Source organism: Hevea brasiliensis, chromosome 15 (assembly GCF_030052815.1).
Source record: "Hevea brasiliensis isolate MT/VB/25A 57/8 chromosome 15, ASM3005281v1, whole genome shotgun sequence".
NCBI classification, from domain to species: domain Eukaryota; kingdom Viridiplantae; phylum Streptophyta; class Magnoliopsida; order Malpighiales; family Euphorbiaceae; genus Hevea; species Hevea brasiliensis.
Genome location: NC_079507.1, coordinates 72,013,410 through 72,027,279, shown reverse-complemented (window position 1 = coordinate 72,027,279; position 13,870 = coordinate 72,013,410). Strand labels below are relative to the sequence as shown.

The following is a 13,870-nucleotide window of genomic DNA, read 5'->3' as shown; positions in this document are numbered from 1 at the left end:
ATTGAGTTCCTACATACTTCCCCCCTTAAAAGAAATTCAGTTATCGAATTTAAACAGACAAAATTATAACCTGAAGAATCAAATAAGTGGGGATATTTGGCTTGCATTTCAGATTTTGCCTCCCATGTGGCCTCACTACTTGTGTGATTATGCTACAAGACTTTGACCAAAGCCACTTTCCTATATCGAAGTTTCCTAATTTGTCGATCTAAAATATTTACTGGTTGCTCCTCATATGACATATCATCCATAAATTGTATGGTCTGAGGTTGCAAAACATGAGATAGATCTGGTACACACTTTTTAAGCATAGAGATATGAAAAACTGGATGTACATGTGCAAAACCAGGCAGAAGGGCTAAACGGTAAGCAACTGCTCCAATTCTCTCCAAAATTTCAAATGGACCAACAAAACGAGGACTAAGCTTCCCCTTCTTCCCAAACCTCATGATTCCTTTCATAGGTGAAACTCTCAGAAATACATGATCACCAACCATAAACTCTACATCTTTATGCTTAGGGTCAGCATAACTTCTCTGTCGACTTTGAGCAGTCAAAAGTCGATCACAAATTAGTCGAACATTCTCTGAAGTTAATCGTATCAACTCTAGTCTAGTAAGCCTTATTTCTTCAACTTCATCCCAATAAATCGGTGACCTACACTTTTGACCATATAATGCCTCACATGGAGCCATTTCTACACTTGCCTGATAACTGTTATTATAAGCAAACTCCACTAAAGGCAAATGATGATCCCAACAGCCACCAAAATCCATAACGCATGCACGAAGCATGTCCTCTAATGTCTGTATGGTCCTTTCTGACTGTACATCCGTCTGAGGGTGAAAAGCAGTACTAAAGTCTACTCGTGTTCCTAAAGCTTCTTGGAATTTCTTTCAAAATCGAGAAGTAAACTGAATACCGCGATCAGAGACAATAGAAACTGGAACTCCATAAAGACTAACAATATTATTTATATACAACTGTGCAAGTTTAGCAAAGTCATATGTAGTCTTCACAGGAAGGAAATGAGCACATTTTGTCAATCTGTCCACTATCACCCAGATTACATTGTAACCACCTGGTGTACTAGGTAGACCCACAACAAAGTCTATAGCAATGTGCTCCCACTTCCACTCGGGAATAGGCAACGGCTAAAGTAACCCAAATGGTCTATGATGTTCTGCCTTAAACTGTTGAAAAGTCAAACATTTAGCAATAAAGTCTAAACATCCCTCTTCATGTGCTAAGAATGATCCAGATATGATTTCAAATTCTACTGCCTGATCTAGCAACTCATGTAGTTCACCAATCAGAGGCCTCATCTTGGTAGATATATGGGCTAAACTACCAGAAGACTTCTTGCTTAGAGCATCAACCACCACATTAGCTTTTTCAGGGTGATAATGTATGGTGTAATCATAATCCTTCAGCAATTTTACCCATCTCCTTTGCCTAAGATTAAGATCACGTTGGTCAAAGATGTATTTGAGACTTTTGTGGTCAGTGAAGATTTCACAAGTCTCGCTATACAGATAGTGCCTCCAGATTTTCAAAGCAAAAATTACTATAGCCATTTCCAAATCATGAGTTGGATAATTCTGCTCGTGCCTTTTCAATTGACGAAAATCATATGAAATAACCCGTCTATGTTGCATCAAAACACATCCTAAACCAATCCTAGAAGCATCACAATACACTGTATAACCCCCTGATCCAGACGGAAGGGCTAACACTGGTGCTGTAGTTAAACGAGTCTTAAGCTCCTGAAAACTTTTTTCACAAGCCTCAGACCACTAAAATTTCATATTCTTTTGTGTCAACTTAGTTAAATGTGCTACAATACGAGAGAAGTCTTGAACAAACCATCTATAATACCCTGCTAAATCCAAGAAATTACGAATCTCTGACACAGTTGTGTGTCTAGGCCAATAAAGCATTGCTTCATCTTTCTTTTTATCAACACACACCCCATCCTTAGATACTATATGGCCTAGGAAAGCCACACTATCTAACCAGAACTCACATTTTGAGAACTTGGCATATAGCTTGTGTTCCCATAAGATCTGAAGGACAATTCGCAAATGCTGCTCATGCTCCTCTTTACTCTTTGAGTACACTAGAATGTCATTGATGAATACTATAACAAATTGATCTAAGAAAGGCTTGAAAACTCTATTCATGAGATCCATAAAAGCGGCTGGAGCATTGGTAAGACCAAAAGACATTACAAGAAATTCATAGTGTCCATACCTAGTCCTAAAGGCCGTCTTGAGTATGTTTTCTTTCTTGACCCTCAATTGATGATACCCAGATTGAAGATCAATCTTGGAAAAATATTTTATACCTTGAAGTTTGTCAAACAGGTCATCTATGTGTGGAAGAGGATACTTATTACGCACAGTCACTTTATTCAATTGCCTATAATCAATGCACATTCTCAAAGACCCATCCTTTTTTCAGTACAAATAACACAGGAGCACCCCATGGAGAAACACTAGGGTGAACAAACCCCTTATCTAGTAGGTCCTGTAGCTGCTCCTTTAACTCTTTAAGTTCTGCGGGTGCCATACGATAAGGGCTATATGGGCTCAGTTCCAGGAACTAAGTCTATACCAAACTCTACCTCTCGCTTCAGGGGTAAACCTGATAAATCTTCTGGAAACACATCAGGAAACTCCTTAACCACTGCAATATTCTCCAAACCTGCACCTTCTACCTGAACATCTCTAACATAAGCTAGATACCCCTTAGACTTCTTTCGCAATAATCGTCTAGCACTCACTACTGAGATAAGATTACTAGAGGCTATATTGCGATCTCCCTGAAATTGAAATTCTGCCTCCCCATGAATTTTAAAGAGTACAACTTTATTATGACAATCCAATAAAATGTGATGAGTGGCTAACCAATCCATACCTAAAATCACATCAAACTTAAACATATCCAAAGAAACAAGATCTGCAGCTAATTCCCTATCTCTAATGTGAACTATACATCCCCTATACACCATATTAGTGTCTATTGCATCCCCCATAGGTGTTGATACAGATAAAGGATACTCTAGCAAAATAGGTGGTGTACTAAATCTCATGGAAAAGTATGGAGAAATAAAGGAATGACTGGAACCAGTATCAAACAGTACTCTAGCATCAAATGAGCAAATAGGAAGTGTACCTATCACTACTGCATTAGATGCCTGAACATCCTGCCGAGTCAAAGCAAAAACCCTAGCTTGACCTCTACCACCAGATGTCTGTCCCTGAGTTTGAGCAGATCCTCTACCACCAGAGCCTCTACCACCCTGACTATGACCACCAAAACCCTGACTTCTACCACTATCTTTGTGGCCGAACCTAAGAGGGAGCGAGAATGTCTTTGCTGACGGCACCCTGAGTTGTCTCACTAGTAGGACAGTCCTGTCTATGGTGTCCCAGCTATCCACAACCAAAGCATGCTCTAGTGACCTAATGACAAGTGCCCTTATGTGGCTTACCACGACGCTGACAAGGAGTGGTAATAGGCTCAGTGCTAATCTGGTTATACTGAGCATTCCTTGCATGAGTCCTCTGCTCACGTCCCTGACCAACTCCTGATTGATGTGCCCTATTGCCAATTGTAGACTGAGAACCCTGCTTATTATCCTGATAAGAACCCTGATGACTCTGTCCTCAGTTAAATTGATTACCTTGACTATCTTTCTTAAACCGCTTGTGCTGCTCACGAGCCCAATGTTCATCATCATACATCTCCATCAGTCTAGCCCGATCAACCACCTCCTCATATTTAGGTAGTCGTAAAGGAGCTACATGATTAATTAGCCTGTCTCATAAGCCCCTTTTAAACCTGTGAGCCTTCCTCTCCTCATTTAGAATCAAGTGTTTACCAAAGCGAGATAATTTGATAAACTTCATCTCATACTCTGTAACTGTCATGTTGCCTTGCTTCAAGGTTTCAAACTCCAAAGCCTTAGCCTCTTGAACACTAGGAGGGAGAAATCGCTCTAAGAAGAGAGAGTGAAACTCAGGCCAGAGGATAGAACCTTCGGGTCGCCCATTCTTCTTAGAGACATACCACTCACGAGCAACTCCCTTAAGCTGATTTCCTGCCAACATCACCATCCTAGCACTATTGCAACCCATAGTGTCATAACACCTCTCCATGTTATCTAGAAAATCTAAGGGATTAGCTAATGCATCCTCTCCAGTGAACTCCTTTGGTTTTAGCTTGAGAAAGTCTATAGGATCAAGGAATCGAGCCCTATCCTGAGATGGTGCTGAAATAGAGCCAACCACTGGTTGCTGTGGTTGAGTTGTAAGGTACTCAGTTATAGTATTAACAGCACGATTCACTGCATGCAATCCCGCTGCCAGATCTGTCACAGTAACCTAACCAGCTCTAGGTGCTTGAGCTGCAGTAGCTAATTAGAATGGTTGTGCCCCAGTCTTAGCCATAGGCGTCTGTTCAGATGTCTGATTAATAGTTTGAGGTGGTACCTCCCCTGTTAGATCAAGGTTTGCACAATTAAGACCCTTGGCCCTAGTTCTCCTCTTACGTCTAACAGACCCAGGCCCCTATTCATTTTAATAAACAAGCATTAAATCTGAAAATGTGAGCCAAATTAAGACAGGTAAAAAAGTACGAAGGATGCAGATATCTAAAGCAATGATCAACTGAAAAGACCTTAAGGATCCTATGCTACGCAAGTTTACTAGACCTAAATTGGGCTCTGATACCAACTTTGTCATGACCCAAAATTTTGTGTTGTGACCGGTGCATAATTTAAGTATTCTTAAATCATGTAAGCCTTATCAGAGTATCTTAAATAAATATATTGTCACTTACTAATCCCAAAAATCGATAAAATCTAAATAAACAAAATACTGAATAAATATCATAAATATCCCATAAGTAAACTGCGGAGTCTCTACGTATTTCAAATAAAAAATTAAGCTGTTCAATAAACTAAACTAATTATTAGCCCGAGGAAATATAAATTTGGGCATACCATGAGAATAAATCAAAGATTGACCCTCTCCAGAAAATGGACTGAATATTTGAATCAGCTGCAAAATTCTACTGATCTAAAACAGATAACAGACAGAGAAAATATGGTTTGAGCTAATGCTCAGTGAACGATAATTATAGCACACAACGAAGCAGGAACAAGCAGACGCTTGATTAATTTCATAATAAATTTTCTATTCAAATAAAATCATACTCATGCTATCAAAATCATTAATAAAATAATTTCATAAAACATATATATAAAAGAAATTCATTCAATAAAATTTTATGGTACAGTCTAGGGTGATAATACCCCACATCACCAAAGGCCAGATGGTAAGCGCCCTACCAGATATTAGATACCTTCCTCATCCTTCACAGATATTAATGCATATGATACTAATACAAATCATAAATTGCAATGATGCATGACTCAATAATGCAACCTAATACCATGATAGTCCACACGGTGGGGCCAAATAACAGATACAGATACTAGACACAGGTACCAATTCAAAACAGAAAATCAATTTGTACAAATCAATCAAAATCAACAAAAAAATTTCAAATAGCAAATAACAACTAATAGTGTAATTCAAATAGTTTATTTCAATAATTTCAGAGAGTCAATAAGATCAAATCAATCTCAAATCAATTCAGTGTAACACATTGGGAAATTTTATAGTCAAATATCAATCAATATAAATACATTAAAGGCTTATTCCCAGAATCCTAATTGCTCTAATGCAGAGATAGTTGACAAAATCAATTATTTAATCAAAATCGAAATAAAATTCAATAATAAAATAAAACCTAGAAAATCACATGTAAAATAATTGTTAAAATATTGATTTAAAATTTCATTTAATAACAAACTTAATGCTAAAAAATTTTAAAATGGACTAAAACGGTATCATGTACTATAATTACCACTCACCTGGAACCTCTAAGACAATGGTTATTTTCAATGGACGAGAGACAATTTTAACTGACAGATTGAATATTTGAATCTCCTACACACCTAAAATATAAAAGAGAAATATTAAATAATAATAAAATAAAATAATATATATATATATATATATATATATATATATATATATATATATATATATATATAAAATCTAAATTCAAGGTTATTATCTCAGAGTACTCATGATCAACCCAATTCAATATCAATAATTAAAGAAGAGGAAAAAAAAATTGAATTTCTAGAGTAGTTGTAACAAATCAAGGAAAATCAAATTCACCCATTATTGAACAAAGAATGAGAATTTTTACCTTGAAAACAGAATCGAAGGTGATGAATACAGAAGTAAAAATTTAGAGATTCTCTGCGCACATCAGATTATAAATCGTAAATTTTTATATATTTATATATATATGTACATATATAACAATAAATAAAAGATGATGAAAATACATGTTGAGAGTATTTAGTAGAAAAATGAGGTAACAAACAAGTTTTTGGAGCAAAATTTAGCAGAAGAGATGATTATGGTATATATATTTCAAGAGTTCTATTAGGTGTATAATGTGATAAGAGTTATTATTGAATTGTGTTGTTAAGATTACAAATATATATTTAATTTGAAAAAATAATATATATATATAAACAGGTCATCCAGTAAAATATTCTTTATTTTATTTTATTTTATTTTATTTCTAGATAAATATTTTAAATTATTGTCAGATAATTAAAATAAATAAATAAATAAATAAATAGATAAATATTGGGTTCCCACAATAGAAAATAACAATATTTTAAAATTTTAATTTTTATGAAATGTATTTATTTTATTATCATAAATTTATGTTAAGCGATAATCATTTTTGTCAAATAATTATTTTATAAAAAATATATCAAATTAATAAAAGAAATTTATACTTAGATATAATATTTTTTAAAAAATAATATCATAGAATGTTATTTTTAATTAATAATAATGTTATATAGTTTAATTATTATTAAAATTAAATAATTCAATTTATTATTAGTAATTTATTTTTTTGTTATATTAATAAAAAATATTATATTTATATTTTTTAAAATAATAATATTTTTTTATTAATCTAATATATTTTTTATAATTTATAAAAAATAAACATCAATTTACATAAATTGTGAGATAAAATATAAAAATTTTATGATATTTAAATTATTTTTTAAATAAATTACTTTTATTACATTTTAAATGAAATAATCATAAAAATCGTTATTAATATATGTATAAAAAAATTAACTAGGTATTTTAATTAATTACACTATAAATTAATTAAATATTTATTATTATAATAGATAAAAATTTATTTAAATTAAATTAAATAAAAAATTTTAATTTAAAATTAATTTAATATTAATAATTTATATTTTTAAAATATAATTAAAAATTAAATTAAAAAATAAAAATTATAAATTATTTATGCATAATATAGATATTATGGTAATTTACATAATATTTTTCAAAAAGCACATTGAAATTACTATTCAAAAGGTACTTATATTTTAAATTTTCAATGTCAATATACATTATTAATATATCACTATAAAAACCGTATAGAGCTTTACTTTTCTTCTTACTAGGAGCTAAAACCATCATCCACCTTTGAAATCCCAATCCAACGGTTCAAATTCAAAAGCTCCCGTGTGGGTCCCTATCCGTGCATACTCGTCCCTAACAATCTCAATTTTTGGTAAATGTTAAATTTCACTTTAAGAAGAGCGTCATTCACCGCAGATAATTTCCAATCCAACGGTTCACACACTGAGAATTCCTTCTCCCACGGATCACGAATTCAGGATCCGAGTGAAACCTATTTCCATCAATCAAAGCTCGACTTTCCCATTTCCAGATCCTTTATATATCGCTTCATTTTTGTCCCCCAAAAACTCACTCTCATTTCCAAATTTCCTTTTCCCCTCTATTTCCCAATTTCAAATCCCTGAAATATCACTTCTTTTATCCTTCAATTTTCTGCCACCATCATGGCCGTCAAAGCTCCGGAGAAGGCGAAAGCCAAAGCTTCAAAGGACCCAAAATCTAAGAAAACTTCCTCTGCTCCTAAGAAACCCAGAGCCTATCCTCCTTACAGCGAGGTATGTACATTTCGATTATTTTCTTTATATTGTATGTAGGTGTGCGTGATTTGATCTTATTATCTTTTGTTCCTTTTAAAACAATTTTGGTGATAGATGATAAAGGAGGCTATAGTGGCGTTGAAAGAGAGAACCGGGTCGAGTCAGGTCGCGATCGCCAAGTTCATAGAAGGGAAGCAAAATCCTAACTTGCCTGCTAACTTCAAGAAGCTATTGCTTATTCAACTGAAGAAACTTGTTGCTGATGGCAAGCTTGTTAAAGTTAAGAACTCCTTTAAGCTTCCTCCTAAAGCTACTTCTGTCTCAGATGCTAAAGCATCGGCCAAGCCGAAGGAGAAGACTGAGGCTCCCACTAAGCCTAGGGGCGTAGCAGGGAAGCAGAAGGCTGCAGCGGGGGCAAAGCCAAAGAAGGCGGTGGAAACTACAGCCGTGAAGTCTCCAGGAAAGAAAGCCGCAAAATCTACGGCAGCGAAATCGCCGGGAAAGAAGGGGTCAGTTTCTAAGAAGAAGACGCCGGTTAAAGTAACGAAAAAGCCAAAGAGTATTAAATCACCGGCCAAGAAAGTGACGGTCAAGAAGGCGAAGAAGTAGGGAAGTCGTGCGTATTTGTCGAGCGGTTTTCGTGCGTAGAATTTGTAAATTTGGGGTGGTTGGTTAGTCCGTTAGGCTTTTCTATGTAGATTTGAGTAAAAAAAATTAAATTTAGTTGAATGAAATCGCTTTGATCTCTATTTCTCCTGTAATTTTGTTCCCGTTTTTGAAGATAGCAAAAACCATGTCCAGTTGAATAAGCACACACAGTTCTCCAAATTAAACATCACAAGTTAAAATTTGGGGCTAAATTCTGAAAGACTCCATCGGTTCTTCAAGCTAACTCTTTGTTGATGGTGGTGGCATTTCAAGCTTTTGAATTGACGTTTTGAGCTCTGATTGAATGGCAGACCTTGAAGGGGCTAAGATGACCTCTTTCCAAGCTGAGCCGGATTCGTAGATTGGGCTTGGGTCAGAGTAGAGCTCGTAGATAGATTCTGCATCAGAGTTTAAATTGCTCACATTTGTCAAGCATTTGATTTCTTCTGGATCAATTAGCAGCTTGTTATCTCCATCTTTCCTCGCAATCAGCTGTATTTCAAACCCAACAAAAATGAGAGTACATTGTAGTGTGGCATAAACTAGAAAATAGTGCTAGGCTTCTTGTTGAAATTTATAACATTAGAGGCCCATGTGTCATATGTGATGTGTTGCCAACCTCTAAGCCTTTGTAATTAGAATTTTAACAGACAGAGCCAATCAGGCCATGTCTTCCCAGAAATTATATTATTGGATGAGACATAGGATTCCTTCCTTTTTAATAAGCGGATGAGACATAAGATTAAGAAAAAAAGATATGGACTATTCTCATTTCTGCAATTCAAGCTCATTGAGCTTACGAGAAAAAAAAAAAAAGAGCAAATTGTCCATAGAAGTACGTTACGTCATGAAAATAACAGTCTTCAAGAATTAAAACATAGTAAAAAAATCATACCCTAGGTGGTCCTCCTACTGCATTGGTGGAGTATAGCCTGGCACTGTCAACAAGTTGGCAGTATCTTCGAAATGCAGCTGCAAATCTCTGGTGAGACTTCAACTGTGAGCCAACTCTCACAGCTCTTCTAGTAATTATAGCTCTCCTGTTCAATTTTTTTACAAAAAAAATTTTCCAATTTGAATTAGATTATCCGTAAAATATATTCGTAACCATTGAAAATGACATGTTTAGATTCACACCTGATGCCTCTAGCAACAGCAAGATAAGCATCACAAATAACACCAACCATCTCTATCCTATATGATTTCTTTTCCCGAATTTCATCTTCCTCTCTTTCCCAGTAATTTTCAGTAATGGTTCCATCGGCAGCCACTTTGTATCCTACTCCCATTCGATATCTGTATTTGTGCACGTTACGTGCCATTGCAATCGTCTGCTCAACAAAAGGCTCCCATGAGAGGGTACCATCCATGATCACATCTCGACCCTCGTTCAATGCAGTTACTAGGAGAGATGATGCAGCATCAGTTGATGATTGGTGCACCTAATCCATATAAACAAGATTTTTTTAGTGTGAATTTTAACAAGTTATAATCAGGAGAAAGAGAGATTACAGCACCAATTCAGCTGTTTGAAGCATGTCATCGTGATGACCCATAGCGCTTATGGCTCTGTAAATAACATCCGATTCCTTAAATGCGTCAGCCTCTACGATTACCGGTGCTGCTCCCGACCAGAATGACCTGCCAAATTATTCAATTAATGAGATCAATCATGTGAATACAAATGCATCATAAGAGTTGTTTTAGCCGAGGATTAATTAATAATTACTCCTTGAGAATGTCTTTGATGACAGTGCTCTTGCCAGCCCCCATACCACCGCCCACGAGTAGCAGTACCGGACTCCTCTCACTAAGGGCGACTGGCACCATCAAATTAGAACTTTGTGAATCACCCTTGCCGATTGCTTTCATCTCCTCCACCAGCGTAGAGAAGACCCTCGTTACCTTTAAGTCCTTATTCACCCTTTCAAATCTTTGTTTCCTACCGAATCAAACTGGTACAAATTATAAAATGTTTGGTTTTGAATTACTTAAGATTAGAGCTTTGCTTAATTAGTATTAACTAAGGAAATCACTTGCAAAATCAGCACTAATACAATAAATAAATTATTTGAATTAAGGCTGTGGGTGTCAAAAAAAGAGTTGAATTTCTTATGGGGCCACAAGGCATAAATATTAGAATAATGTAGTGTCAAAAAGTAAAATAGCATAAATATATGTTCTGTAATGCAATAGAATTTCTCTAAAGTCTTAGATGATAAGATATTTTTGATAAAATCAAAAGATACTCGATTAGTGCGCTAGCTAGAAAAAGAAAAAAATCATTTAATGTCATCGCATCTAATAATGACTTTGATTATTTTGCCACGATTAATTTATTATAAATTTAAAAAATACAACATATAATAGATCGATCGTATATTTATATATTTATATCTATGAGCATTAAATTTAGATAAAAAAATTTTTAAATATTCAAAAATTTTTCTGAGATTACAACTATTTTGATTAAAAGTAAATTTTTTATAATAATTTTAACAAAATAAAAATACTTTTTAATATAATTGACTTAAAATTTTACAATCTCAAAAATAATTTAATATCACTAAAAATTTATTATTAATTCAATTCGATTCAATTTAATTAGTTATATTCATATCAATTATACTTACAAAAATCGGTTCAATTCAGTTGTTTATACCCATATTAATTATACTTACAAAAATTTAAGTACAATATATGCTATTACAATTGATAAAACAATTCTAGTAATTCTCTAGCTCATATATAGAACCAACTGGGGATACTACACAGAAAAAAAAAAATTTTCAAGTTGCGAAAAGGCATAGAAAAAAGGAATATAATATTACTATTGACAAAAAATTAATGATAAAGGAGGCAGCGTGACCGAGAAGGATGCAATATTAAATTTGCTAAGCACTATAGATGATATAATTATCAGAGAGAAAAGTATACTGCAGGTTACAGAGAAGCCTTACCTTGTGGCTGCCATTACAAAATCTTTCAGCTTCGGCTTCTTCTCTGATTCATTATTGATCACCTGTCATTAGTTCATGCCAATCAAAGAAGAAAACCAGAACTTAAATAAGAAACTTGAGAGCTTTAGCTTTTAATTGATTAATGGGTGGGTATTGTATGTACCTGAGTGATCAAATGGGAGACTTGAGTCCAGTGAAAGGCAAAGTAACTGAGGATGCATCTTTCAAACTCTTCTATCAGCTTCACGTACAGAGACTCAGCCTCAGCTTCATTAGCAAAAAATTCATAGATGTTACCCTCACAATCTTTAGATTTTCTCAAATAATCATACGCCAATTTGCATAGCTGTGGACACTCATTTGGATCTGCAAATCCCAGTTGCCTAGCTGCACCACACAATCAAAACAGTAACACTATTTTTCTCTCTCTTTTTGAAAGGAAAAAAAAAAAGAACGAGTCTGCAGCATGTGTAATCACCAACATAATGAGAGAATCTTTCAAGATTTCCAACACGGCCAGATCCTGTTCTCTCTAGCTTTGGGATGATGCTTATTGTTTCATCTCTTTTATCTTTAGCAGCGGCGGTGACAAGCCCCAAGAAGGAGGCAAAGAGGATCCCTGTGAGGATGACCTTTCCGGGGTCATTATTACCTGAACAAGAGAGTAAGGAAACCATATTACTTTAATAAATGGCCCTGTGAGAGACACAGGAAGGGAAAGAAAAGGAGAAAAGAAGGTAACGAGGCTCACCATGCTGCATCTTGTTGGATGGGAATTGATTTTTTTTTCAACTGAGAATTGAATTGAAGCTGGCTTTCTTGATAATGGACCGATCAGATTAATAGGGTTATCCTTTATGTAGCAAATGCTAGTGGACTTGTGGGTCAATGGAATATCAATTTCCACAACAGCTTTCATCACGATTTAAATTGAAACCATATTTTAATAAAAAAAAAATAATAGCAATATTATTTAATTATGAGGGACGAATAACTTGATCAATGACTTAATTCTTTTTTCCAGTTTAACAAAAAAGACTCTTCCTTTTACTGCAAGATTGTTGAAATAAAATTAAAAGAAGGTAAAAATGTTCCTTTAAGTCCTTGTAAAATACTTTAATAGTCACTTAAACCCTTTTCAACTTTTTTGGATCAGTTAAATTCTTAATAATTAAAAAATGCAAAAAGAGATCCACATTAAAGACCAAATGTGTAAAAAAAAAATCGCGTGCACATCATGTGATGGACAGACATTAAAATCGCATCCTCAGTCCCTTCACTATATGCTGTCAGTAATGGCATCTCTCTGTTCTCTACCTTTCATCCTCTCAGTCCTTATACTTTATGCTCTCTCCCTCTTCCTCTTAGGCTCTGTTTGGATGGAGTGAGGGAAGGATAATTAATAGAAGGATAAGAGAGGGTAAGGAAGAGAAAGAGTAAAGAGGGTTACAATAAAAAAAATTTCATGTTTAGAAAGAGGTGAATTAATGGAAATGTAAGGAAAGGTAACGTATATTCTTTATGTTTTGAAAGAGGTAAAAGAATGATAAATAATTATTAAAAGTATAAAAATATACTTTTTATTAGATAATTTATTAAATGGTAAATTCATTATGATAAATCTTAAATTTAAAAATAATAATGGTCCAATATAAATAAATCATAAAATTAATGGATCAAAACAATAATGCGCAAATCGAATAAAGATTGAATAAAAAATAGATTATTTAGAAAAAACAATGATAATTGAAGCATAATAATTGAAGCAAACTATTGAAAGAACAAATAAAAAAATAATAATTGAAGTACAATTGTAACATTCTCACTGTAGCAATTCCATACATTCTACTGTTCTGATGACCAGTGTCAGTCCGGACAGCTAGAACGTCTGGAAAAATAATTAGACTAGAGTGAGGAGTCATAAATAACTCAAATATTAATAAGAAAAATTTAGGAAAAATTTTAGAAATAAAATACAACCAAGTTAAATGAGCCGGTGCCCTAGCGATGGGTAACCCAGTGGAAAGTTGCGGTTCTCGCAACTAGGAGCCCTAAACCCAAGGGAAAAATTATAAAATAATTTTTGAGACTCTAGAGAAGAGTCACTGAGGGTTCTATGACATTAGAATGCCAAGAAAAGGTTTAGAAAAATTTTTCAATCGGTACAGATAATTTT

The 13,870-nt window shown here is 34.2% G+C and overlaps 2 protein-coding genes across 2 annotated transcripts; one reads left to right on the top strand and one right to left on the bottom strand.

Annotated features, from left to right (window-relative positions):
- The first annotated feature begins 7,883 nt into the window (after positions 1 to 7,883).
- Positions 7,884 to 8,835, top strand: LOC110635435 (histone H1). The gene is made up of 2 exons (XM_021784768.2): positions 7,884 to 8,104; positions 8,201 to 8,835. Exons 1-2 carry the CDS (start codon positions 7,994 to 7,996, stop codon positions 8,693 to 8,695), a joined length of 606 nt encoding a protein of 201 aa, XP_021640460.2. The 5' UTR covers positions 7,884 to 7,993; the 3' UTR covers positions 8,696 to 8,835.
- Positions 8,806 to 12,596, bottom strand: LOC110635434 (calmodulin calcium-dependent NAD kinase). Its single transcript, XM_058136091.1, has 9 exons — positions 12,446 to 12,596; positions 12,173 to 12,346; positions 11,858 to 12,081; positions 11,695 to 11,756; positions 10,464 to 10,676; positions 10,252 to 10,375; positions 9,872 to 10,176; positions 9,630 to 9,774; positions 8,806 to 9,226 (listed from the first exon to the last, which is right to left on the bottom strand). The coding sequence occupies exons 1-9, from the start codon at positions 12,453 to 12,455 to the stop codon at positions 8,975 to 8,977; spliced, it is 1,509 nt and encodes a 502-aa protein (XP_057992074.1). The 5' UTR covers positions 12,456 to 12,596; the 3' UTR covers positions 8,806 to 8,974.
- Between the last annotated feature and the right edge of the window lie 1,274 nt (positions 12,597 to 13,870).